At 43.0% G+C, this 27,562-nt stretch overlaps 2 protein-coding genes across 6 annotated transcripts in view; one reads left to right on the top strand and one right to left on the bottom strand.

The window, feature by feature from the left end:
* The window catches only part of LOC112218999 (ankyrin repeat and BTB/POZ domain-containing protein BTBD11-B), a 120,206-nt gene extending 107,798 nt beyond the window's left edge, over positions 1-12,408 (bottom strand). For 2 of the 3 annotated variants that reach the window (XM_042301640.1, XM_042301641.1), the window contains exon 1: positions 9,517-10,636. In XM_042301640.1, the coding sequence (XP_042157574.1) occupies positions 9,517-10,384 (868 nt within the window). In that variant the 5' untranslated portion in view covers positions 10,385-10,636. Of the gene's footprint in view, positions 1-9,516; positions 10,637-12,220 lie in introns of those variants that run through there. The other variant, XM_042301642.1, reaches the window with a different exon arrangement.
* A 403-nt stretch (positions 12,409-12,811) lies between these two features.
* On the top strand, positions 12,812-26,009 carry LOC112218739 (cryptochrome-1). 3 transcript variants are annotated; one of them, XM_024379814.2, is made up of 10 exons: positions 13,377-13,587; positions 16,517-16,566; positions 21,341-21,449; positions 21,883-22,025; positions 22,502-22,775; positions 22,975-23,427; positions 23,539-23,690; positions 24,022-24,224; positions 24,558-24,653; positions 24,942-26,009. In XM_024379814.2, the coding sequence occupies exons 1-10, from the start codon at positions 13,525-13,527 to the stop codon at positions 25,025-25,027; spliced, it is 1,629 nt and encodes a 542-aa protein (XP_024235582.2). In that variant the 5' UTR covers positions 13,377-13,524; the 3' UTR covers positions 25,028-26,009. The 3 variants fall into 3 exon arrangements, 2 of the variants coding, with proteins under 2 accessions (XP_024235581.2, XP_024235582.2); XR_002948655.2 differs by lacking the exon at positions 16,517-16,566 and having other exon boundaries at positions 12,812-13,587; positions 24,022-24,297; XM_024379813.2 differs by lacking the exon at positions 16,517-16,566 and having other exon boundaries at positions 12,814-13,587.
* The last annotated feature ends 1,553 nt before the right edge of the window (positions 26,010-27,562 follow it).

Below are 27,562 nucleotides of genomic sequence, written 5' to 3'. Positions count from 1 at the left end.
TATTGAATCCATCCGACTAGGGTTAGAGGGTTTTCTGACTAAAGCAAGGGCCAAGGCTGTGAGAGCTGTTAGGGGCAAAGGGAGGAAGTGCAGACACACAAACACACACTCCTGAGGTGACCATTCTGATCTCACATGGGAGGTAATGGGATAGCGGTACTTCGGAGCAGAATCAGTATTCCATCAGCAGTTCCACTGGGCTCTAGGAAGTGACCCAGCAAAAAAAGTATAATTATGTGATTGCTGTTCTCTTTCTCAAACATACACACACACACAAACACACACACACACAGAGCATGTCTGCGGTGACATCATCGGTATGTTGAATAAATTGTCTTAATGTTGTTCCCCGTGCCCTGAACCGTCTTTACCTTTAATAACACTACAAATGAGAAATCACATGGGAATAGGTACATGTTTATTTCTCTGAGACAGTGACATGCATGGAGCGAAGATGTTTATATCTTCTATATGAACTACATCAGGCTCTGTGTTTGTACAGCTGATAGTCATTTATTTCCCCTCTGTAGGGGAAGCACACAAAGTGGTTTACACAAGGCTAGAATAATAGTGTCCCTATACCTTAATCTCACAAAGCTACAAGACAGAGCCCCATTGCCATAATTGAGGATTAGTGGGAATAGTATATTATAGTGTTCCCATTGGCATTTCATACCAGCAAACGGCTGTTAAAGGTTAAGAACACCTCAGAATGCAGCAAAATATACACTGCTCAAAAAAAGTAAAGGGAACACTAAAATAACACATCCTAGATCTGAATGAATGAAATATTCTTATTAAATACTTTTTTCTTTACATAGTTGAATGTGCTGACAACAAAATCACACAAAAATGATCAATGGAAATCAAATTTATCAACCCATGGAGGTCTGGATTTGGAGTGACACTCAAAATTAAAGTGGAAAACCACACTACAGGCTGATCCAACTTTGATGTAATGTCCTTAAAACAAGTAAAAATTAGGCTCAGTAGTGTGTGTGGCCTCCATGTGCCTGTATGATCTCCCTACAACGCCTGGGCATGCTCCTGATGAGGTGGCGGATGGTCTCCTGAGGGATCCCCTCCCAGACCTGGACTAAGGCATCCGCCAACTCCTGGACAGCCTGTGGTGCAACGTGGCGTTGGTGGATGGAGCGAGACATGATGTCCCAGATGTGCTCAATTGGATTCAGGTCTGGGGAACGGGCGGCCAGTCCACAACATCAATGCCTTCCTCTTGCAGGAACTGCTGACACACTACAGTCATATGAGGTCTAGCATTGTCTTGCATTAGGAGGAACCCAGGGCCAACCGCACCAGCATATGGTCTCACAAGGGGTCTGAGGATCTCATCTCGGTACCTAATGGCAGTCAGGCTACCTCTGGCGAGCACATGGAGGGCTGTGCGACCCCCCAAAGAAATGCCACCCCACACCATGACTGACCCACCGCCAGACCGGTCATGCTGGAGGATGTTGCAGGCAGCAGAACGTTCTCCACGGCCTCTCCAGACTCTGTCACGTTTGTCACGTGCTCAGTGTGAACCTGCTTTCATCTGTGAAGAGCACAGGGCGCCAGTGGCGAATTTGCCAATCTTGGTGTTCTCTGGCAAATGCCAAACGTCCTGCACGGTGTTGGGCTGTAAGCACAACCCCCACCTGTGGATGTCGGGCCCTCATACCACCCTCATGGAGTCTGTTTCTGATCGTTTGAGCAGACACATGCACATTTGTGGCCTGCTGGAGGTCATTTTGCAGGGCTCTGGCAGTGCTCCTCCTGCTCCTCCTTGCATAAAGGCGGAGGTAGCGGTCCTGCTGCTGGGTTGTTGCCCTCCTACAGTCCTCCTCCACGTCTCCTGATGTACTGGCCTGTCTCCTGGTAGCGCCTCCATGCTCTGGACACTACGCTGACAGACACAGCAAACCTTCTTGCCACAGCTCGCATTGATGTGCCATCCTGGATGAGCTGCACTACTTGAGCCACTTGTGTGGGTTGTAGACTCCGTCTCATGCTACCACTAGAGTGAAAGCACCGCCAGCATTCAAAAGTGACCAAAACATCAGCCAGGATGCATAGGAACTGAGAAGTGGTCTGTGGTCACCACCTGCAGAACCACTCCTTTATTGGGGGTGTCTTGCTAATTGCCTATAATTTCCACCTGTTGTCTATTCCATTTGCACAACAGCATGTGAAATGTATTGTCAATCAATGTTGCTTCCTAAGTGGACAGTTTGATTTCACAGAAGTGTGATTGACTTGGAGTTACATTGTGTTGTTTAAGTGTTCCCTTTATTTTTTTGAGCAGTGTATTATAATCCTGTGTGGCTCAGCTGCAACGCCAGGGTTGTGGGTTTGATTCCTACGGGGGACCAGTACAAAAATGAGAAATGTTTCTCACGCTTGGAGTCTTCACAGATTTGACAAAAATCAGGTGACTTTAAACACTACCTTTCTTTCCTTTCATTTATGATACATGTTCTTCTTCTTATATAATTTACTAAGCATTTATCAATTGAATTACACATTGATCCAAAATAATGTATGTGATTGCAAAATACAATGCTTCAAACAGAAAGAGTAACTTTAATATGAGTAATAAAACAAAAATCGATACTGTCATTAACGTTTTTTTTCCAATAATTACACATTATAGTTGTTTGATGCGCGTTTGATGTCTAGCTGTTTAGTTTCACGGGACATTATCAGGCAACATCAGCTGATTCAGGAAAGGATTTTCTGAATGACAGTCGAGTGTTAAAGAGTGTGATACTGCACGCTGTTTAACAGTCAAAGGGCTGGAATGAATGTTGATCTGGAGGATTGACAGAGCATTTTGGTGTCTGATGTTATGACGCTCAAGATAATTAGCCTACTTCCCGGACAACATTAAATCAAGATTCTTAAGATAAGATTACGGTCTGTGTATGTTTTGGTCTTTTGTTTTCCAAGTTAAAACTGAGCAATCGGGAACATGAAAACTGCCTGTTGTTTCCTTTTTGAATAGAAATCCCCCCAAAAATTGCTTGTTTTTTTGTTTTTGCATATAAAACAAAAAAACTACTTGATATTTTGATGTTCAAATGTGGTTGGGGTTAAATGTGGAATGCCTGGTCAAGTGCACAGCCAACTCTTCCTGTCCTTTCAAAGTAGGAGGTCACCCTTCCAACTCCATTCTATAAATCTATTCATTCATTTCTGTTCGTACCATGCCACAGTTCCAAGATAAGGTAAGATTTCTACATTTCTGCATAAGATTTACTGTGTATTAACTTAATGAACTGCTATTACTGCTGAACTGCTGTTACTGTAAATGGTTAGCTGACTGATAAATCCTAGCTACCTAGCTAACCATTGGTAATCTGGGGAGGCAGTGGCGGCAGGTAGCCTAGTGGTTAGAGCGTTGGGCCAGTAACTGAAAGGTTGCTAGATCAAATCCCTGAGCTGACAAGGCAGTTAACTCACTGTTCCTAGGCCATCATTGTAATTAAGAATTTGTTCTTAACTGACTTGCCTAGTTAAATAAAGGCTAAATAAACAAATTAAAATTCTTATTAAATGATGCTATACAGTCAAAACAACCGTATCTATTGCTAGACTAGAGATATGCTTTAACTATAGTTAGTCAGTGGTTGCAGATCTAACTAGCTGGAATGAAGCACAGGTGTGAATAGTAGACATGTAAATATATCCTATTACTGTTTGCAGCAGGTCTCCAGCTACTCAAACCTGTCTGATCAGCCTTATGGGGTGTTGTGGGTGTGTCCAGCTTACACCTGTGCAAATCTGTGTGTGTACAGCAATGGAATGAAACATCCAACCAATACCTCAAGTGTCGTGCTGTAGGTCCACCACACACCTGAATGGTTGTGGGGTCCTGTCCAGAAACAACCCCTAGTCCTACCAACAGACACTTGTGGAGATCTGAGAAAACTGGACAGGTGTAAGCAATACTGCCAAAATTGCACAAAGACTTTCAGAGGGTAAGGTGGAGCTCTCACCATGTCACTACCTATCAATCCTGCTCAGATCTCCACAAGTGTCTAGACTCTGGGCAGTAGGGGCTAGGGGATGTTTCTGGACACGCAATGGGTTTTATGGTAGCTCAGTTTGTAAGTCAGTCAGTCTGGCACTGTCAAAAATGGTTAATAGCTGTCAAATACTTGCTTCCTCTGTCCTCAATAGCATTTCTTGATTTGCTGCGTCCTCTCTCCTCGTCTCATTCTCAAAACCCATTGGATGAGAAGGAAATGAAGGAAATGCAATTGAGATTCTCCCTTTGTTTCCTCCATCCCTCACCTCCCTCTCAAAGCACAATGAGGGAGAGGATGGAAGGTTCCTCCCCACTGTCTCCAATGCACTTTCAAGGAGAGGCAAGGAGTGGAGGAAACAAGGACATAGGAAGCAAGAATGTGATGTCTAGTTTCACACACACACACACACACACACACACACACACACACACACACACACACACACACACACTGCTTGAAGAGTTGACTGATTATAATGATTTAATTCTTGGTTATTATTATTGTCAGTGACTTTGTTGACAGAACCCATTGCATTATATTATTGTATTAAATGATTATTTCAACTATTAAAAAAATATAGAAATGCTGTTGTTTATCTTCTTCATTCTTCTGGAAGGATTAGCATGGCTATAAATGATAGAGAAGTTCAGACCTGGCAACTAGGCATGACAAAGAAACATTCCATGTCCATATTTCATGTGACATTTTGAATGATGTAGATGTTTTGTTGTTGCTAAGAGTTACGGTCTCATTGTGCCTATCTAGACTTTTAATCCTGTAACTACACATGTGAAGCTGCAAGAAAATGTCTATTTAAATGTATATCAAACCATTTTCTTTTTACCCTGAAGTCACACATTGGCCCCTTTATTTATAGAAAGACCCTGATGTTGATCTTTGACCAGATTAGAGGCTTTATTTGACTAAATCTGGTGTCGGCTGAGGGAAACATAAACATAGCAGAGAAAAGACAATGGGAAGAGAGAGAGAGAGAAAGACAGAGAAAGACAGAGAGACCATTGTTCATAGTTCACCTATCATGTCTTGCCCCGACATGCCACACTGTCTGAGTCAATTTGAGCTATTCTCCTTCCCATAGGCAGCAGCAAGGTGAAATACACATTGTCACTGACAATAAGCCTTTTGCAGCATTGTAGTAAATTACAACCATTTACAAATCAAATTCTATTGTTGGCTATATTCATTTTGAATTATGCAAATACATAATGAAAAACAAAATAATATATAAACTAATGCTAGTTGATTTAATACATTTTCATCCAGAACAAATGTTCAACCCAAATACTGCATGCTGAAATAGATTGTGCCTCCAAGCTAGAGTAAGAGAAGTAATCACTACTAGCAAGGCTATAGAGAATGATTGTGTGACACACAGTTTTGTCTGACTAATCCACATGTTGAAACTTGTAGACTGTCTTCTTCCAGCTAAATTCAGAAGTACTGATCTGTTGTTAACTTCCTCATGCCAAAGCCTCTTTACAAAAATTCCAGATTTTCCACACACCATGAGCCATTCACTATGGGTTGAATCCTAACTTCCACTTAAATCAAATGTTTACTTGATTTAAGTGGTATCAATGGGAGGCTACATACATTTGGAAGTTAGGATTCACCCCGATGTCTCAGATCCCTGGCGGATAACTATTGTGGTCTCCCTATTGCATGCACTTGCTTGCTGGTACAGTACTGCAGACTGCAGGTTTTTCATAGGATTATATTTCCAAGCTCTTCTTGGATACAATGGTGCTGATGCTCAGTTTCTGTCTTTCTGGTGCAAAGTGACAGTACTTAGTGCCAGTCTGCCAGCTACATGTGTCATCATGTGCAGCAGTGGATGAGAAAGGAAGACAGCTAAATGTTTTTCAGAAATCCTCTTAGGCCTCTAAGGCCTAATGTTGAAGATAAACTTTAGAAACACAATCAATCTCCACCTTGGGTCCTGGGTGGGGAGTTGCCTGGTTTTGATCACGTCGTAGTGCTTGATCATATGAGGTAAAGTTGGCAAGAATCCCTCCTCGCCTCAAATGTCTGTGAAATCACTGCCACACACCATCTAACATTAACATTGCCTGCCCTAGCTCCTCATTATTAAACCCAGTTCTGCTCTGTAATTGCAAGGGGCTTGTGTATGTGTGTGTGTGTGTGTGTGTGTGTGTGTGTGTGTGTGTGTGTGTGTGTGTGTGTGTGTGTGTGTGTGTGTGTGTGTGTGTGTGTGTGTGTGTGTGTGTGTGTGTGTGTGTGTTGGTTATTCTACCCTCGTGGGGAACTAGAATCCACAAAAGTCCCCACAGGGATAGTAAAACATGAGGACAAATGCTATTTTAAGCTTAGGGGTTAGGTTTAGGGTTAGGGTTACAATTAGGGTAAGGGGTTAGGTTTAGGGTTAGGAGTTAGGTTTAGGGTTTGGGTTATGGGTTAAGGTTAGGTTTAGGGGTTAGGGAAAATAGGATTTTGAATGGAAATTTATTTTAGGTCCCCATGAGGATAGAATAACATAACGTGTGTGTGACTGTGTGTGTGTGTGTGTGTGTGTATACTTTATGCGTGTGCGTGTATGAATTTGTGTATGTGTGTGTTTTTATCTGCCACAGATATCCCAGCCCCAGACATTACAGGGTCTGGTACAGGCTGGTACCACAGCAGACCGCTGTCATTCCTGGTGGACCACAATGCTTACCACAGCACATGTCATACTGTGGGCACCAGCCGCCAGGCACCGACCTCACAGGGAAACACTGGATGAGGCACAAAGGAGCCCTGGCCTGAATGGAACCCCCTGAATAGAACTTCAACCTACACATTCCCTCACAGCTGCAGTCTGCATAGACTCTAGAGACACACACTCAGACACAGCATATCATACTGACATAAAACATCATATTAACTTAAGCCTAAATGAAGTAAGCCTCAGGTGTCTAAGTTGCGCTGCATGCAGCAAAATAAAAATACAATTATGGAGGAAAATATATTTCGATTTTTGCTGCTTAAATGTCCATTTTTGATTGCCATTCCCAGAAGGCTATTCATTCTAGTGCTGTATTTTTCTGCATCTCTAAGAGCTATGTACTCTGCGAAGCATTTCTGTACTTGACGTCACCGTTTGATGGAGTGGGAGATGTGTGAAGGGTCAAATGCCATGGGAGAGGGTTCTACCACACGAGGTGAGACCCTCCTCCCAGCTACCATCTATCTCCATAACATCTGCCCAGACTTGAAAAGGTGCATCACTAAAGTCATGACATCTCACAGCCAAGGTGTGATTATGAGTCATCCTCAGGTGGTAGAAACCCCTGGGCATCAGTGTCCTGTTTCTCGATACATTTTTTGTGACATGCACAAAGGGAAATTACAAGCAACCCCTGCCTTGAGCTTGCGGGGGCTGCCACTGCAATTCCACCACCGAACAAGCTTCCTGTCTTGACAGGATACCAAAGGCAGAGAGGGGAACCCAACACCTTAGCAGAATACTGAGGCAGTAGCTACTAAAATGAACCCCCGGGTGTGTGGGAGGGGTGAGCCAGGGTTACCATATGCCTGATGTGCCAACGGAGAACCGCTAGTAGCTACAGTGTACGTGAGAATAGGGGGAAGGAATAGGAGGAAGAGTGTTGTCTAAGCAGAAGCAGTGTGTGGTCGAGGTAATGGACCCTGTTGTGTTCCAATGGTTTCCATAACTTGAAATGCTCACCACATACAGTACATTAATACGCCTTTACTTCACACCGGAAAGTGGGGAATGTAGAGGATTGTATAATAACAGCTCTTTCCAATGAATGATAGTTTGTTTTCTTTAGATATAACATGCTGCTCTCTTGGTCTTTGACATTTGAAAAGTAAGGCGTTAACTTAAACTAGGTTCCAGTAGTATTTACTAACCACATGACCTGACGAGGACCTCTGGGACCTTAGCCTATAAGGCCCAGAGTTTTCCCTGGTCAGATCACATGGTCAGGAGAAACTCTGGACCCTATAACTATTACACTTGCAAAATAGGTGTTCTGACCTCCAACTTGTAGGACAAATACACTCTCTCTGGCCAAGTAGCCCACGCTGCCAGCAAAGGGGGCTACTCCAGGGCTTCAGGGAGGAGAGGATGGATGAAGAGGGGAGCGGGAGGAGGAGTCATACAGGGAGATTTAAACACCTCAATGAATTTGGAGTTATATTTATGAAAAGCACCAGTGAAAGAAAATAGCTCTGGTTGCAACAGAGATGCTATAAAGATATGGAACGCTTGAGTCTGAGAGAGGAGCGGACATGACCATAATACTGAATAATCACCTCAATTAGCCTACTCCTACTTGGCAGAGAAAGAATGGCTGGAACGATATAAAGGGGTTGAGGTTGGGATGGGGTGAAAAGGCCAACCAGCACTGAGATAATTGATCAATCGTTACAGATTAGAAATGAGAATGCTGTGAAAGTCATGACCTTCTACAGTTAGGCCACAGTTAAGGCCTTCTCTTGTCGCCATTGTAATAGGTGTGACAATGTGCAATGTAAAAATGGTTTGGCTTTAGGAGCCACAACCTTCTGACCATTGTGTGAGCCATTTGACATGTCCTCTTTCTCCTGCCCCTTAGCTATCTTTAACACAGCATCAGTAGGGACTTCTCCTCAGTGTTTTCAACTCAGTCCCATTCACATCACTCAAAATAACGCATGATAACACTTATGTGTCCTGGGGCTCTGTATTACATAAACCTGTTGGAGTATGGAGCCACAGCAGCACTTTAAATGCATCTACCACAGAGGTAATACAGTCCGCTTATTACATGACCTTATTATTACATTAGGTTATTAGGTTATAACTGATTAAATGTATTGCTGTATGGATGAGCAATGAAGAAGTCTGAAGGTAAGAGCTTACATTTAAAATGCCCTTTTTTAGGTTTGAAAGCTGTATTGCACAGCAATGAGATAAATTCCCTAATAAGCATGAGAAGCTAAAGACATGAACAAAAATCCACAAGATATTCCCCCGATGAATTACAGCCTGCTTCAATGTATCATGCATTCACAGTACCACAACACTGAAGAAGAACTCTTGAGAATGTCATCTATTTAATAGATCATAGCCAAGAGGGGTTAGGTGCACCCTCTCCCCACTCTCTTCCATTATCATAAATAAACCATGCCCATTGATGGCAGTGGCAGAAGGGGCCATTCTCTGTGCTCATACATCAACATATTGAATACCCAGGACCCAGGATGATCCTGCCATGTCAGACAGGAAAAAATACATGGTCTAATTCAGATGGGATGTGTGAAGTCATGCTTATTTCTCCCTGTCCATCGAGAAATGTTGTAGTATGAGAAAGTGAACTCCTAACTTGATAATGACATTACTACAGATGGTGATAAGAAATCACTTCACCATGTTTTGGGTACAATTATGAAGAATTCGTTAGAATTACGCACTGAGTAGATGCGTCACAGAACTAGTCATGTACACACAACTTACCACTTGCATTCTTCCCACAAATGAGGTATTGATACTGCTGCAGGAACCCCCATAACTCCGAATCATTGTTGATGGCCTGTTCGAGGGACTCAACAGTGAACTTAGGGATCCCATTATCTTTCTCCACAAGTGCGCTGCGCAGTGCGCGTGTGTACACCTCTCGGAAAAGACTCTCCATGCACGCTGTCAGGTAGATGGCAGCGTGCTCGTGGATCCTCACCGCAACTCGGCTGTCCACCATCCACCTGAAGAACTTCCCCACGTTGAAAATGAGTCCGCATCTGAGTGACTTTCCGCGGCTGAACTTGTCCTCGGTGCTCATGTTGTACATAGACAAGGCACTGAGTGCGGCGGTGATGCAGTTCACCGAGACTGTCCAAGACATGACAACCTTTATGGCACTTTGAATCTCGTATTTGGTGCATTTGGCATAGCGCAAACTCAGGCGCTGCGCTTCCTTGGCGACCCTCACGAGTGCGCGGCTTATGAGGACCGAGAGCCTAGCCAGGATCTCCTGTGACACGACCCCCAGCCTCAACTCTTCGTCCTTGTTCAGTGCGCTCTCTACTTCCCCGAGGCTCCATGGCACGTCCTCGAGCTCGGGTAGTTTAGCGCACTGGCCGGAGCAATCCAGGATATCGGAGTCTTCGACCAAGACTGTATTGACCGTGTCCAGGCTGTTGTGGCGACTGTGCATGGAGTCGGTTAAATGCCAAAAATTCCCCCCATGCGCATGAGGTATATGTGCCTCGGAACAGCACAGTGAAGCACTGGAAGACCTAAAGGAGTCTGCTGCTCCACCATAACCCGAATCAAGCGTCAGATCCTCCAGGGTCCTCGCCACTGACTTCTTACTACTGCTTGCCATAACTGCACCTCATACTGTAAAGAGGACTTTGGAATGAATGGCTCAAAATGTCTCACAACGTCGCCCAATGCAATTAAATGAACGCAATCAAAGCCCGACTGCGATGTATTTTGACGTGTCAATATTTTATCCCGTTGCCTTCAGTGGAAACGAATCAAGTTGATATTTCTCAATCCGAACTAAAACTTCGAAGTGTTTCCATCATAGCACATCAACTACATCACAGATCAACTACAGTGGTCTGTGTTTTACGCAGTAAGATCCTGGTAGATGGAGGCGGGGCTATGTTCTTCAAACGGCCAATACACTCGGCATAACTCGAGCAGTGAGAGAAATTTTGAATTAGGACCACCTCATCATACAATTTAATTTACACTAGGCTACTCAATTCAATGTATAGCCCAAATGGGGAGTGGATATGAAATATCTATATAATTATTTTCTCTTCAAATTCATCTAATTTCCTTTCTTTTTTTTAAAACTTACCATTTAAAACTATACCTTCATAAATGAAGCAGTCCTTTCACATGCTGTAACTTGAACACAATTTCAAAATTCAAGGCTAATGATCTGACTGTAATGGATTGGATAAACTGGATAATGTGATTATCCACATAATGTGTCATGCTATGGATAGAAAAGTCCCTTAGGCATTTGTTCTGACAGCAATAATGGTAACATGACTCAAGGCCAGCAATAATGGATGACATGCATAATGTATCTCTCTCTGTGGTCCCTTACAACGAGATAGCTAGAGCTCATTGAAAAGTAGACATCTGATTTCCTTGCCAAGGTCAGACATTATACTGCATCATTGACTATTAAAGATGCATCATTTTATTGACCAAGGCTTGATCACAATCAGAGAGAGCGAGAGAGATGTTTGTGGGTGGATTGAGCCTCCGACAGGCTGAAAAGTGTAACAGGCACACAAAAACGGAATGTGTTTGAGAGGGAGATAGACATATAGATAGAGGAGTAGAGAGAGGGGGATAGAGAAAGAGAGAGACATGTACATACCATATTGTCAACATGTATGTGCAACAACAGAAAATGTCCCTAACCTGATTGATAGCCCTATGCCATAGATAGCCATGGCTGCATCCCAATAATATTGCCTTTCTCCTAAAGTGTACACTTGTTCACTAGGTTACTTCAGACAAATTTAAAAGCATTGGATTGGTGGAGGCTTGGGCTAGTGGGATGTCCCACCATATTAGTCAGTAAAGGGAAGTAAACTATCACACACTTTGGGAGGAAGGAGAGATAATTGGGACATAGAATATTTCTAATTTAACTGTAAATCATCCCGATATGGGGCACTGTTGATATCTGTGGGATTGAGGGAGAGTATTGTTGGTACATTTGACTGTAGTTGTAGGCTGCTTATCATTGAAGCAACACTGCACCCTGGTGCTCAGTTTACAAATCTCAATCACTGTGTCAAAGATCTATCCCCAACAATACATTTCCAGATAAGGAAGGCTACTATATCAAAACTAGTTTTACATATTTGTTTTACATATGCAAAGGTCACACAGTCATGTCTCTGAACCTTTCCTTGATAAACGTAGCCTATATCATCCACTATACTATACCTAAATAGTGATTGCATGTTGCCATCTAGTGTCTAGATATTCAAACTGCATGTTTCCTCACCCAACTACCCACCCATCCCTTGTCTCATGAATACTAACTACCAACTACAGTATCACGGTCACCATCACCCAAAATATGATGTTCCCCTTACCGCATGCTTCAGGACAATGTAATTAAATTGTAGGCCATAATACAATAGGGTTTGGTTATTAGATTAATCTCAGAGATGGTGTTTACCTTATGATCCTTGCAGAGGTTTTTGATTGAAATTTGATCACAATCTGAAATCCTGCATTGGTAGAGCTAATATCTAGGCGTTGGTGTAGGTGTTATTTGGTTGAAATCAATTTTGAAATGATAGCATTTTAACGTAAATACATATAGGTACATACATAGTCTCACGACAACACGTAATAAAGATTAGACTATATGCGATGCATCACATGCGTAGGCTTGTGATTGTGATGGACTGCCCACTAGGTCTACCAACACATTGTGTCATATTTGTTTGCCTTGCCTTAGTACACGTGCTTATCCGGGTCCTGCGCAACTAATCATGACGCGGGCAGACAGCAAACACTTTTGCAAACAACCTACAAAATAAACTCAATATTCAAACTATGGTGTTTAAAGTAGGCTGTAAATAACATAACACATTGCGTAAATAAATAAATAACATAACACATTGCGTTGCTAGGATAGTAACTATAAATGATGCCTTTGTGGAAAAAACACAAAATAGCCAGAAGTGAGCCAATGTAAGCACACCACAGAAACCTGAGCGAGCGAACCTTACATAACTGGTGACATTGACCAATCAGATTCGTCCATCTCCATCCTCGTACCTCTGTGGGTGGAGATGTTGGCAAATAATATTTATTTTTTTGTGGTTGACAATGCCGTCTGAAAACGAAGAATATTACAATTGCTTATTGGCATACATTCGAATGATATTGGAACACAAATTTCTGATCAAAACTTTCTAGCAAGATATTGCTATCGGCCTATTTTAGTTCCCTCGCTACGACTCAACGCAAGGATTCATTTTTTTCGAACTGCTATAGGGAAACAAGCAAGATAGCAGGTCGAACATCATTTTAAGTTTTATTTTAACTTTCGTGTTGAAAATAATTATCAAATATTAACAATGTCTTACATTTAATGCGCTCTATACAAAGTTGATGCGATCGAGACCTGTCCGTACACTGTATTTATCAGAGGCCACCAAATCAATGCGGCAACAGAGAACTCATCACAATGGATAAATTGATGGAACAAGGTTAGATAACTTTAGTAGCTCTACATTATAAAACCAGCAAGGCGACAGAAACGAAACACACATTTTGGGCAGGCGAGGGATATTGTTTTAATTCGTGAGCGTTTTGTTGTCAACGCTGCGGGATCAAAGAAGACTCGTGTACATAACAAGAAGGGCCTGCAAGTGAAATGGTCGGCAACACGATCCACTGGTTCAGGAAGGGCCTGCGGCTCCACGACAACCCCTCGCTGAAGGAGTCTATCCGGGGAGCTGACACCCTTCGATGTGTTTACATCCTAGACCCCTGGTTTGCAGGGTCCTCCAACGTGGGCATCAGCAGGTGGAGGCAAGGACGTTTTCTTTGTTTTGCCACCTCACATTGTGTTGCACTCACACCAAACACAGATGTGTGTAGCACAGATGTAGGTCACACATCCTGCATTCAGAAATATTTAGTTATGAATGACATGAGTGTGTTTGGTGTGCCACCTAGGCAGTAAAGTAGGGCATCCCTAGAAGCACCACACAGAATAGGATATTGTTATGCAGTGCATGCAAACAGTTATAGTACATTTTAAAAGTAGGGCCTAGTGGTTATGAATGACATCAGTGTGTGTGCCCCTAGGCAAGAAAGAAGGGCATCCCTAAAAGCACCACACTTATGTACACAATTATAGTACATTGACTGCAAATGACTAAGTTATTACAAAAAAATACTGAGAAATATATTAGCCTACAGTAAATTGAGTTAAACAACTATGTGCAAAAATGGAAGCGATGGCATTCCAGGGGACCAAACTGTAGCAATAACTGCATGACCTTGAATTCCCTTTCATTTAGCCCAGATACTATGTTGCTTTAGTTTGGACACTTATGACAACTTTAATTTAAAGCATAAAGAGAAGGGGAGAATAGCATACTCGGTTTAAAGAAGCGAAAGGGAGAATGACATGTAGAAAACATACCCTGTATGTGGGAAACTCCGTTTCTAGGACCATAACAATGGTGAGCGTTGTGATGTGTTCTTCATTGAAACATGCGTTCAGGAGAGTACATTTCTGCAGGTTTGAGAACATGTGTAGCAGTAACAATGATGTAAGTTACCCTGGAAGGCAGGGCTTAGTAGGGGAAAGGGGGCACTGTGTCATTAGGGTGGTTATGGCACTCTGCTCTCCTCGCAGCTCTGACCTATGCAGCTGTGACATACAGTACCAGTCAAAAGTTTGGACACACCTACTCATTCAAGTGTTTTTCTTTATTTTTTACTATTTTCTACATTGTAGAATAATAGTGAAGCTATCAAAATTATGAAATAACACATGGAATCATGTAGTAACCAAAAAAGTGTAAAATAAAAAAATACTTTATATTTGAGATTCTTCAAAGTAGCCACCCTTTGCCTTGATGACAGCTTTGCACACTATTGGCATTCTCTCAACCAGCTTCACCTGGAATGCTTTTCCAACAGTCTTGAAGGAGTTCCCACATATGCTGAGCACTTGTTGGCTGCTTTTCCTTCACTCTGTGGTCCAACTCATCCCAAATCATCTCACTTGGGTTGAGGTCAGGTGCTTGTGGAGGCCAGGTCATCTGATGCAACACTCCATCTCTCTCCTTCTTGGTCAAATAGCCCTTACACAGCCTGAAGGTGTGTTGGGTCATTGTCCTGTTGAAAAGCAAATGATAGGCCAACTAAGCGCAAATCTAATGGGATGGCATATCGCTACAGAATACTGTGGTAGCCATGCTGGTTAAGTGTGCCTTGAATTCTAAATAAATCACAGACCGTGTCATCAGTAAAGCACCATCACACCTCCTCCGTGCTTCACAGTGGGAACCACACATGCAGAGATCATCCGTTCACCTACTCTCATCAGACCAAAGGACAGATTTCCACCGGTCTAATGTCCAATGCACGTGTTTGTTGGCCCAAGCAAGTCTCTTCTTCTTGGTGTCCTTTAGTAGTGGTTTCTTTGCAGCAATTTGACCATGAAGGCCTGATTCACGCAGTCTCCTCAGTTGATGTTGAGATGTGTCTGTTACTTGAACTCTGAAGCATTTATCTGGGCTGCATTTTCTGAGGCTGTTGACTCTAATGAACTTATCCTCTGCAGCAGAGGTAACTCAGGGTCTTCCTTTCCAGTGGCGGTCCTCATGAGACCCAGTTTCATCAAAGAGCTTGATGGTTTTTGCGACTGCACTTGAATGAACTTGATGACATTTTCCACGTTGACTGACCTTCATGTCTTAAAGTAATGATGGACTGTTGTTTCTCTTTGCTTATTTGAGCTGTTCTTGCCATAATATGGACTTGGTCTTTTACCAAATAGGGCTATCATCTGTATACCACCCCTACCTTGTAACAACACAACTGATTGGCTCAAATGCATTAAGAAGGAAAGAAATTCCACAAATTAACTTTTAACAAGGCACACCTGTTTATTGAAATGCATTACAGGTAGTGGACTACCTCATGAAGCTGGTTGAGAGAATGCCAAGAGTGTGCAAAGCTGTCATCAAGGAAAAGGGTGGCTACGTTGAAGAATCTCAAATATAAAAACTTTTTTGATTTGTTTAACACTTGTGGTTAATGCATAATTCCATATGTGTTATTTCATAGTTTTGATGTCTTCACTATTATTCTACAATGTAGAAAATAGTAAACAATTAAGAAAAACCCTTGAATGAGTAGATGTGCCCAAACCTTTGACTGGTACTGTATATAGTGTATATTTAAGCAATAAGGCCCAAAGGGTGTGCTATATGGCCAATATGCCACAGCTAAGGGATATTCTTATGCACGACGCAACACGGAGTGCCTGGAAACACCCCTTAGCTGTGGCATATTGGCCATATATAAACTGATTACCAACTTAATTGGAGCAGTAAAAATATATGTTTTGTCATACCCGTGGTATACGTTTCGATATACCACGTCTGTCAGCCAATCATTATTAAGCGCTTGAACCACCCAGTTTATAAATAGGCCTAGCCAATGTAAAGTTCTGTGTGTGTGTGTGTGTAATCTGCTCCAGGTCAATGGAACAACTGAAGCTTAGACAGGAGTTAGCCTAGCCAGCCCTTTAGAGGCTTCATCTGGAGAGCGTTTGTTTGACCTGCAGTCGGAGTGCGCTGTCCAGAGGACATAAACCGTTACCATTAGACAATTGTAACAACGCCAGAAATATTCATTAAAATGTATGCACGTTTTAGTCATAGACATTGTTTCTGTTACTATATATTTTTCTGAATGGTTTGCTTCATCTGATCATCAGGGCCGCCTCCAGAATGAATCACTTGGACGGGATTTGATTTCCATAAGGGGGTACGTGTTTATTCATGGGACCTCCTATGTGTGCATGCGCTACACAGTAAAACATGTTTAAATTAGAATCGCTGGACCTCGAACTAATGACCAGTTATTCTGACTAAAACATTCTAACAATGTAATTAATACATTTCATATATGGTATTGCAAAAATAATAATTTGGTTGTGTTTATGAATAACTTGGGTAATATTAGAAAAATATTTTCTTCAAATAATAATACAAAAGCATGAATCAATTTCTGTAACTGTAAGATGCATGTAAAAACACATCCAGTGTTCAATAAAAAATATGTGGAATGCCTTTTTTACAACTATGAAACAGAAAGGATATTATGTGACGGAACGCGGAAAGAGCTTCTTTTTATAATGACAAAAAAAGAATAATACCCCAACCTCCAAGATGCACGGTCAGCAAGATGCGTGGTTAAATGATGAAAACAACATCAGTAGCCTAAACATCATTAGAAGCACCAAGAGTGCTAGATAAATAGTGAAAATAAATCTACGCACAATACACCATAATGACAAAGCAAAAACAGGTTTCTACAAGTTTTAACTCATTTATTTAAAAAATTAACGCAAATATCACAACTATTCAGACCCTTTACTTAGTACATTGTTGATATACCTTGGCAGTGATTACACCCTCGAGTCTTCATGGGTATGACGCTACAAGCTTGGCAGACCGGTAGTTGGGGAGTTTCTCCAATTCTTCTCTGCAGATCCTCTCAAGCTCTGTCAGGTTGGATGGAGAGCGTTGCTGCACAGCTTTTTTCAGGTTTCTTCAGAAAGCAACCACTCCCACATTGCTGACTACACATTATCTATACCTGGGCTAATAACTCATTATTAACTAGTAAAGTAGTAGTCATCGTCCCTGCTCGAGCGTCTACTCATTCTCGGTGACTCGAAACAACGTCATCATCAACCTGGCTTTTTTTCTTTGACCTAGATGTGCACCGACAGAAAGAGATCCATCAATCTCAGATAAATCATCAGAGCGAACGAAACAACGCCCCTCTGTCGCCGTAGGTGTAGACCATGTATCTGATGCTGTCTGGACAAAAAGAGTATGGCATGTCATACGTTTTTCTGTCCAGACAGCATCAGATACATGGGATACATATAGTAAAATCAAATTGTATTGGTTGCATACACATATTTAGCAGATGTTATTGCAGGTGTGGTGAAATGCTTGTAGTAAGACCAAGTGACACTGTTTCGCTCGCTAGTTTCAGCAGAGGAAGAGGCGAAGCTCCAAAATCTATCCTGAATTAGCCCAATGTGTTTCTATGGTCATAATATGCAGACCTAAGCTTGTCACCTGTATTCCCGCCATTGGGACAATGACTCACATTGTTAAAAAGAGACATGAGCATCTCGTCATTGTGTACAGAACTCTGGTTTCAGCCAATTGTGAATTAGAATGGTAAGTTGGCAGGGGCACTGTTCGAATGCTGGCTTCCCCTAAAGTAAATTGATGTTTTGCCAAAATTATATAATTACTCCAGTCTAAATAAAATCATTCAAAATACTTTACCATAAAGCTTGGCTTAGCCACAGAGGATCATTAGCTTCTTACATTTTTTTGTTGCTGTGGATTGTTTCAAATCACAAGTACTTATGCCTATTTGGGAAGCCAGCAATTTGTGCAGAGCGTGTGGCAATAGGCCTAACTGATTATTGAGTTGAGGCTGTCAGTGAAACGCATCTAAAATGTGTGAAGATAATGACTTGAGTATAATTTAAAAGGTTGAGACAAGAATGGGTGGGGTGTGTGTCAAAGATATGGGCGTCTTTCTCCAGAATGCATGTACTCAGCTCTCCAGAATGCATGCACTCAGCTCTCCAGAATGCATGCACTCAGCTCTCCAGATTGCATGCACTCAGCTCTCCAGATTGCATGCACTCAGCTCTCCAGATTGCATGCCCTCAGATCTCCAGATTGCATGCACTCAGCTCTCCAGAATGCATGCACTCAGCTCTCCAGAATGCATGCACTCAGCTCTCCAGAATGCATGCACTCAGCTCTCCAGAATGCATGCACTCAGCTCTCCAGAATGCATGTACTCAGCTCTCCAGATTGCATGCACTCAGCTCTCCAGATTGCATGCACTCAGCTCTCCAGAATGCATGTACTCAGCTCTCCAGATTGCATGCACTCAGCTCTCCAGAATGCATGTACTCAGCTCTCCAGAATGTGCTCCTATGTTTCCTGCCAATTCTTGCACATTCATTGTTTCTTTGTGTGTGAATTGTTTGCCCTTTGATTGTTTATTTTTTTATCAATTCCCCATTAGACCTAGTAACCATTAGGCCTAGAAAATGTACAGTAAATTCCTGTCATTTGGTTACATTAATTTCTGTATTAGTCACTTATCGTTCTCATTCTCGGAGTGGAGTTCACAACCTGCTACTCTTGTGTCAAACAAGTTTTGGTTTATGTCATATTTATGTCACCATTTAGGAGTTTTGTAAAATAAAATCATATTTTGTTTGTAATGCTCCATGTGAACATTGAGCATCTATGTGGTTTCTCTGTCCTGTTAAGGTTGAGGGAACAGCTTGCCAACCTTCTGAGTTGATACAATGTTGCACTTCACTAATGATATGATATGTCAAGTCAAGTCAGATAGAAAGGGAGGCAGACAGGCGGAGTAGTGATTCATGCGATTGAAAGAACCTGAATTTCCATCAGGATATTTAAAATATATATTTTTTTTAATGTATTTGTCGGCTTTAGGCCTATGTTTTTTACTTAGTTGACGAGGGAAGTTATAGGCCTACTGCTGCATTGGCCTATAGGCTATCTCTGACTTCCATGTGCTCATTTCTTTAGCCACCCATGGATCACGGTGTACCAATGTGTCCATATGGCAAAGGCTGGTGATCTTGCATTTTTATGATTAACCATGTGACAATTATTTTGAGAAACTAAAACGTTATTATTAAAATGAAACTGTTTCCCACGAAAATGCGCATATAAAAAATTATCACAACTGCCACGTAGATTGGTAGGATAAATTGTAAGCTTCCTCAAACTTGAAACTCACGAGTTGCCTATGGTCTTTATTAGAACACCCATTTCACACAGGAGGTCCCGTGGAAAAAACAGGCCTGCCTATAGAAATCAAATGCAGTTTCCAACCTTTCAATATTGTGTTATGTTCGCTTTGTGGTCACCTTGCATTATCCCACTGTTCAAGTGTATGCATGAAGATGATATTTCTTGTAGGGCCACTAGTTGTCATAGGCTACACTACTCTTTCAGATATCACATTTTAAAACCTCCCTGCAGTGCTGCTGCTAACCACCCGACATGTTTCATAAGAGTTCCAAGTAGAGTACAGCTGGTGACAAGCCCCAGACAGCATTTACTGAAGTGTGAATTGAAAAGCACAACAGGAGGACACCATTCTCAGTTGAGGGTATAGGCCGGGTGATGGGATGCCACTCTAGGGGAAGTTAGTCACCTAACACAGAACAGGATGTCAGTCGCCCTCTCTTAACTTGGTTGATATCCATGTTGTCATATCAAACAGTAGGCAAATTTATTGGCCGCATAACACAATGATGACACTAATATATGCCATTTAGCAGACACTTTTAACCAAAGCAACTTAGTCATGCGTGCATCCATTTTACAAATGGGTTGTCCTGGGAATCAAACCCACTATCTTTGCATTGCAAGTGCCATTCTCTACCAACTGAGCTATAGAGGACCACTGTGTTGTTATCAACACTGCCTATGTAGTTTGAGGACAATATCACAGCAGAATGGGGAAGGTCGAGCCGAGGACTGTTGTAGAGGGTCAGTCCAGAAATCCTGCCCCAGGGGCCCAGGCTTATCACAAAGTATGCTAGTTTACCTCGGCGGAGAACTACTATTAGCCAGAGATGTTCTTTAAATGTTGATACAGACTTTGTGTTTGCTTACTCAGGAATGTATACTCCCATTCTTATGAGGCCTTGTTGCACTAGCTGTGATTTTCCTGTTGAGGGAGGCAAGCAGCTGTCATTTTGTTGAACTACTTTGCTGTGAGCTGAAGTGTACTACAAGGCTGGGATGTTAGTGACCTTATTGTTAAGGTAATGGAATGTAAGTTCCATTCGGTCATGATTGTCCACTGGATGTTTCCACTTGGTGTTTTAAATGGTATGCCAATTAGGCCAGTTTTATACCAGCAGACAGAGGAGTAGGCCTATGTATGTAGGTTAACTGCGAGGGCATGAATCATTTTGGTGGTGAAATGTTTTCTTTCATCCTTAGCCTAGCCTATATTGTCATCTGTTTGTTTGAGTGATTATGAGGGAAACTGATTGAGGGAATATTCATCTAACATCTTCTAGCCTAACTGATTGACTTGTTGTTCAGGAGGACATTGTTCGATAGGCTAAATCATTCTGTATAATGTGACGAACTGAGAGAAGTAGCATCGCATGTTTGTGCTTCCTCTCCACCAGCCCTCTGATCTTTCCAGTTCAAGCTATTATCATTTTGAAGAAGCCAAGGCCTTTGACATGAAGACCTATGATACAACATGCCTCACATGATGGATCATATGAAACATGGATCATTTGTTCAGTCACTAATGTGGCTTTTGGATCATCATTCAACTGAAATACCATGACTTGTTGTTTTCCTGAGGACAAATACCCAATGCACTGCAGTACCCATTAATTTACTGTATTTAACTAAATCAATGCCTAAAACTATTTCCTCTCTGATATACAATCACTTGATTGATCATCCCCTCTGTTTGATTCCAGGTTCTTACTACAATGTCTAGAGGACCTAGACACCAGCCTCCGCAAGCTCAACTCCCGTCTGTTTGTCATCCGGGGCCAGCCTACTGATGTCTTCCCTAGGCTGTTCCAGGTATAGTCAACAGTCATACTTACTTTACTGTAGTAAACCCATTACACCACTGTACCATACATACACTTACGGTACTGTTCATGTAGCCTATAACTCATAGAAATACATTAGGCTATGTCACATACAGTATGCCCCATACTGAAATACAGTATGCCCCATAGAAGCACTGTCACAGTAACTGTACCGTAAATCCACTTTATCAGATATGCTGATACAGTGAGTGGGAGGGGGGGGGTCACAACTCAATATTAGGAAGGTGATTATTAATATTTTTCATATTCAGTGTATATGTGAAAGTATTTGAATTCCATTGGAATCCATGTTATTTTCTATGAGGGCCTTTCTGTGACATGCACTATCTCTATTTACAACGGTAAAGGTCCCCTATTTATCATGTTGAGTGACCTTGTTCCCCTCTCTCTCTGCTTCCCAGGAATGGCAGACCAGCCAGCTGTCTTATGAGTACGACTCTGAGCCCTTCGGCAAGGAACGTGACGCCGCCATCCAGAAGCTGGCCAGCGAGGCCGGTGTGGAGGTTACTGTCAAAGTCTCCCACACTCTCTACGACCTGGACAAGTGAGTGACACATACACAGTCTTGTACAGCTAATCTTGTGGGGACACACAATTCAGTCCCATTCAAAATGGTATTTTCCAGAACCCCATCCTGTACTCTTACCTTAACCCAAAAACCTAACCCTAAACATAACTCTAGCTCCTAACCCTAAAACCAACCATTAACGTAGTTCTAACACTACTCCTAACCTTAACCCTAAACCCCCTAGAAATAGCATTTGACCTCGTGGGGACTAACAAAATGTCCCCAGTTGGTCAAGTTTTTGTTCATTGACTATTCTTCTGGTCCCCACAAGAATAGTTAAACACGCGTACACACACACACACACAGTAGATATTGTGAGAATACAACCCAAGTGATCAAGTTGTACAAATACGCAAACGTGATGTATTAGCAACATATTCATGAACAATACCACGATACTAGTGTTACGTGATGCACTAAATACCTCCATGTCTGTCCATGTGTCTCTGTAGGATCATCGAGCTAAATGGAGGCCAGTCCCCTCTCACCTACAAGCGTTTCCAGGCGCTCATCAGTCACATGGATGCCGTGGAATCACCCGCTGAGATCATCACTGCTGAGGTCATGAGGAAGTGTGCCACGCCCATCAGTGATGACCATGACGACAAGTTTGCCGTGCCCTCCCTGGAGGAGCTTGGCTTTGAGACCGAAGGCCTGGCTACAGCAGTATGGCCAGGGGGAGAGACGGAGGCCCTCACTCGCCTGGAGAGGCACCTGGAGAGAAAGGTGAGGAGTAGTCCCTTCTTTATATCCCAGCACTACTGAGCCAGTGTGGTGGACACACAGTACTAGGGTTGGGGTCAATTCCATTTCAATTCAGTCAATTCAACCCCCCTCCAAAAAAAACTACCCTGTTGACTTTATTTTCTGAACTCCTTGTCAGTGTGTTGCACTGTGACCCAAACACTAACCTTCTGTGTTCCAGGCATGGGTGGCCAACTTTGAGCGTCCCAGGATGAACGCCAACTCCCTGCTGGCCAGCCCCACAGGCCTCAGCCCCTACCTCCGCTTCGGCTGCCTCTCCTGTCGCCTCTTTTACTTCAAACTCACTGACCTCTACAGGAAGGTGAAGAAAAACAGCTCACCGCCCCTCTCACTCTATGGCCAGCTGTTGTGGCGCGAGTTCTTCTACACCACAGCCACTAACAACCCCCGCTTCGACAAAATGGAGGGCAATCCGGTGTGTGTGCAGATCCCCTGGGACCGCAACCCGGAAGCGCTGGCCAAGTGGGCCGAGGGGAGGACAGGGTTCCCCTGGATTGACGCCATCATGACCCAGCTGAGACAGGAGGGCTGGATCCACCACCTGGCAAGACATGCTGTTGCCTGCTTTCTTACTAGAGGAGACCTGTGGATCAGTTGGGAGGAGGGCATGAAGGTAGATACTGAGGGAAGGGGATGTTAGAGGGAGCGGGGAGACGAAGTGACAAGTAGATAGAAAATGTATGACTGTGATATCTGACCGTGTGTGTGTTTATTTACCTGTCAGGTATTTGAGGAGCTGCTCCTGGATGCAGACTGGAGTGTGAACGCAGGCAGCTGGATGTGGCTCTCGTGCAGCTCCTTCTTCCAGCAGTTTTTCCACTGCTACTGCCCTGTGGGCTTCGGCAGGAGGACGGACCCAAACGGAGACTACATAAGGTGAGAAGACCCTCCCTACACCCAGTTGTCCACCCCTCCACTATATTTAGCCAGTGTGGTACACAAGTTATTTTCCTTTTGAAGTACTCTCATAGTAATAGACCTCAGTGCTTTATTTCACCATGCTTGTGACATGTAGGACATGCAGAATACCATGACAAACTGCTAGACCACGATGTCACATCAAAACACTTCATAGAGTCTTGGTTAAATGTCCATGCTGTACCCACTAGAAATGTACATTTGTTTCTCGATTGTTCATTGCAGAAGAAGTGTGTCACCGTGGTTCTTTTTTTTTAAACAATGTAATTTCTCTGTTTGGTTCTTCCAGGCGCTATCTGCCCATACTGAAGGCCTTCCCAGCCAAGTACATCTTCGACCCCTGGAACGCGCCCGAGAGCGTGCAGAAGGCAGCCAAGTGCGTGATCGGCATGCATTACCCCAAGCCCATGGTGCACCACACCGAGGCTAGCCGCCTCAACATCCAGAGGATGACGCAGATCTACCAACAGCTCTCCTGCTACCGCGGTCTGGGTGAGCACCGAGCACAACCTGCTGAAACTACAGCTAATAGCCTGAAAATCCGCTTAGAATCAGCCATTTTCTGGTACTTACTCAAATTATTTCAATGATAAGCTATTCAGCTATTCAAAGTGTCTCAGAATAGGCATACTGATCTAGGATCAGTTTAGCCTTTTTAAATCATAATTAGGGGGGGGAAGGACCTGATCGTAGATCAGTACGCCTATTCTGAGATTCTTTGCCGATACAGTGACTTTGTTGTCTTTTATATTATCATTATCAATTGTTCTCTATGGGGGTGTGGTAGACTGACTGCACAACTCTTCTTTTGTCCCCACTTCACAGGGCTGCTCGCGACAGTGCCTGCTAATCCTAACAATGGTGGAAATGGTGTGGGGACCTCCCCTGAAGAAATCCAGCATGAGGCAGTCGCTCAAGCAGGTAAAGACCCTCTCCATCCTCCTCGGTTCCTTGGCTGTCCTTACCACAGCAAAACCTGCATTTTCCAAAGAGTAGGGTTAAAGGACATGTTAGGACATGTCTTTTTTTTTAACCAAATTGAACTTGTCCTTTAACCTGCATGTTATCTGCCCATCTCATCTACATCAAGATTGAACTGTGAATTCATCCATCTCAGATATGTGGGTCGTGGGTGGAAGTTAGAAGAGTCAAAGCAGATACCCATAACCAATTTAATAGGGAACAATATCATGTGTTTTTTTTATTCAGGCAGAGGACATGCTGCTGTGAAGCGTAGCAGTGAGGACCTCACACCGGGGGGTAGCAACAAGGCACAGAGGCAGACCAGCAACTAGTCCCTGATTTGGAAGGGTAGAGGAGAGGGGGTACCAGCTACCCTGTTGATCTCCAGTAGGCTCCACCAGCACTTGAAGCACTGCATCCTCCTCCCCTGACTCTTCAACTCTACAGGAGCACATCTACCTCAGTGGTGTGAGCAGCAGTAGGAAGAGATGGAGCAGAGGAGAGGAAAGGAGGCTGCTAACATCCCACATTGAACTATGGGGAACATCAAATCACATGATCCCCAAAGAACTGATCGCAGCATCGCGGTCTGTGACATTCAACCTCTGTGGAGAATCGCAAACGCACAGTCGCACTGTTCCCAGTGTTACTAGATAGAGGTGATGGTGGCAGGACAGAAGCCCTTTCGCGAGATGACTCCCAATAGTCTTTAACATGCACGCCACCAAACTGTCTTTTTTTGTGGTGCTGGGAATACAAGCCTCAGTTCCATTTATCATAAAAGATGATATACACACGTTTGTCCTCTTTCCCCAAAATGTCTATGGAAAAAATATGTGGTCCCTTTGGGGATATATGTATGTATAGAACATGGAGGCACACGTTATATTTGCTGAAAGAACACTGGGTGGTGACTGTTTGATCCTGAGGGCATGTTATGTGCAGTCCTAGGCATGGAGAATGGCATCAGCCTCAAGCTGAGGATGACTGATGACCCAACTTGGAATCGTCAGGTCAAATGGTCAGGAAACACTTATTATTCTATGGGGTATAATGCTGTCAGAAGTTCAGAAATTAGTTTCCAATAAGCATTTTTAAGGCAGCATAACCTCTGTAAAAACCTTTTTAAGGGAATGATGTAAACGTTTCTGTATAAGCGTGTGAGTAATTCTACTCAAAATGTACAGTAAAAATGGTATATTGCATGTTTTTTTTGTTTTATTCTTTTTTCTGGTGAAGTTGTAAACCAATTGTTATTTTTGTATAAAGACTGACTGTTCTGTATAGTGCTGTAATAAAAGGTGCAAAGTGTAACACTGGCTCAAAGTAATATTTATTGTAGGCTAATGGTTTGTTTTATGTCATGGGTATGCAAATATTGTTTGTTGTAAAGCTCAATGAGGAATGCAAAGTGAAAATGATGCAAAGTAAAATGAATCAAAACTTAAAGATTCCAATTGCTGCAATGTATCTATGCTGTAAACAGTGGTAAACATGGACAGCCACTTTGGTCACGTTGCATCCAGAAAAAGCCGTTCCAGATGTGTGCGCAAAAGACTATTAGTGTAACGGATGTGAAACGGCTAGCTAGTTAGTAGTGGTGCGCGCTAAATAGCGTTTCAATCGGTGACATCACCGATTGAAAACGCTTGTAGGTGCGAGGGGACTGAGACCTTGAAGTAGTGGTTCCCCTTGCTCTGCAAGGGCCGCGGCTTTTGTGGAGCGATGGGTAACGTTGCTTCGTGGGTGACTGTTGTTGATGTGTGCAGAGGGTACCTGGTTCGCGCCCGGGTATGGGCGAGGGAACGGTCTAAAGTTATACTGTTACATTGGTGCCGTGACCCGGATCACTGGTTGCTGCGGAAAAGGAGGAGGTCAAAAGGGGGGTGAGTGTAACAGATGTGAAACGGCTAGCTAGTTAGCGGTGGTGCGCGCTAAATAGTGTTTCAATCGGTGACGTCACTTGCTCTGAGACCTTGAAGTAGTGGTTCCCCTTGCCCTGCAAGGGCCGCGGCCTTTGTGGAGCTATGGGTAACGATGCTTCGTGGATGACTGTTGTCGATGTGTGCAGAGGGTCCCTGGTTCGCGCCCGGGTATGGGGAAGGTCTAAAGTTATACTGTTACATTAGCATGGGCAGCGCCACTGAGGGCTTCCACCATAAAAATTAAGTCAACTGGGTGGGACTTCCAACTTCATTGGCTGATCCCTCCTGGTGGACCTGTCATGTCCAACTGGGTCATCAGACAATCCTGAAGATATCAAACACAATGGCTGTAATGGAGGGAATGGAATGCCATTCCATTTGCTCCAATTCCATTTGCTCCATTCCAGCCATATTATAATCTGTTCTCCCATCAGCAGCCTCCATTGATGTCCACAGTTGTTTTTGTCATACCCGGAAGACCAAATCAGTGATTTTTGTCATTATGCAATTAAATGATCCTCTTAAACTTGCCTGCATATCAGTGTATTATATAAACACTTGTAATTTTGCAGACTGGTCTCATAGACTAGACGTAAGATAGTAAACTCAAATCTGGAACATTCAAATTATTATGTTATGTTAAGTTTGGAATGGTTACATAACAGGTTACAGGCAAAACAGGCAATAACTAAAACATGGATGGTTCGTGTGGTTGGTTAGGCATATAAGCATACGTCCAGCAACCAAATTGAGTAAAGGTTGTGTGTTCGAATCTCATGGAGAACTTTTGTATTTGAGCTAATTAGCAACTTTGCAACTACTTACTCCTTTTTAGTTACTTTGCAACTACTTAGCATGTTAGCTAACCCTTACCCTAATCCTAACCTTAAAACCCTTCCCCTAACCCTAGCCATTTGTACTTAATGCAATTCGTAACATGTA

This window comes from Oncorhynchus tshawytscha, linkage group LG19, assembly GCF_018296145.1.
Source record: "Oncorhynchus tshawytscha isolate Ot180627B linkage group LG19, Otsh_v2.0, whole genome shotgun sequence".
NCBI lineage: Eukaryota > Metazoa > Chordata > Actinopteri > Salmoniformes > Salmonidae > Oncorhynchus > Oncorhynchus tshawytscha.
Note: the sequence above shows the minus strand (reverse complement) of the source record. Positions and strands in the feature narration are given on the sequence as shown.

Excerpts from the sequence above, each read along its gene's own strand:
- LOC112218739 (XM_024379813.2), top strand. The coding sequence starts at position 13,430 with ATGGTCGGCAACACGATCCACTGGTTCAGGAAGGGCCTGCGGCTCCAC. Across the intron at positions 21,450-21,882 it reads TCTTCCCTAGGCTGTTCCAG|GAATGGCAGACCAGCCAGCT; the intron begins GTATAGTCAACA and ends TCTGCTTCCCAG. Across the intron at positions 23,691-24,021 it reads CCAAACGGAGACTACATAAG|GCGCTATCTGCCCATACTGA; the intron begins GTGAGAAGACCC and ends TGGTTCTTCCAG.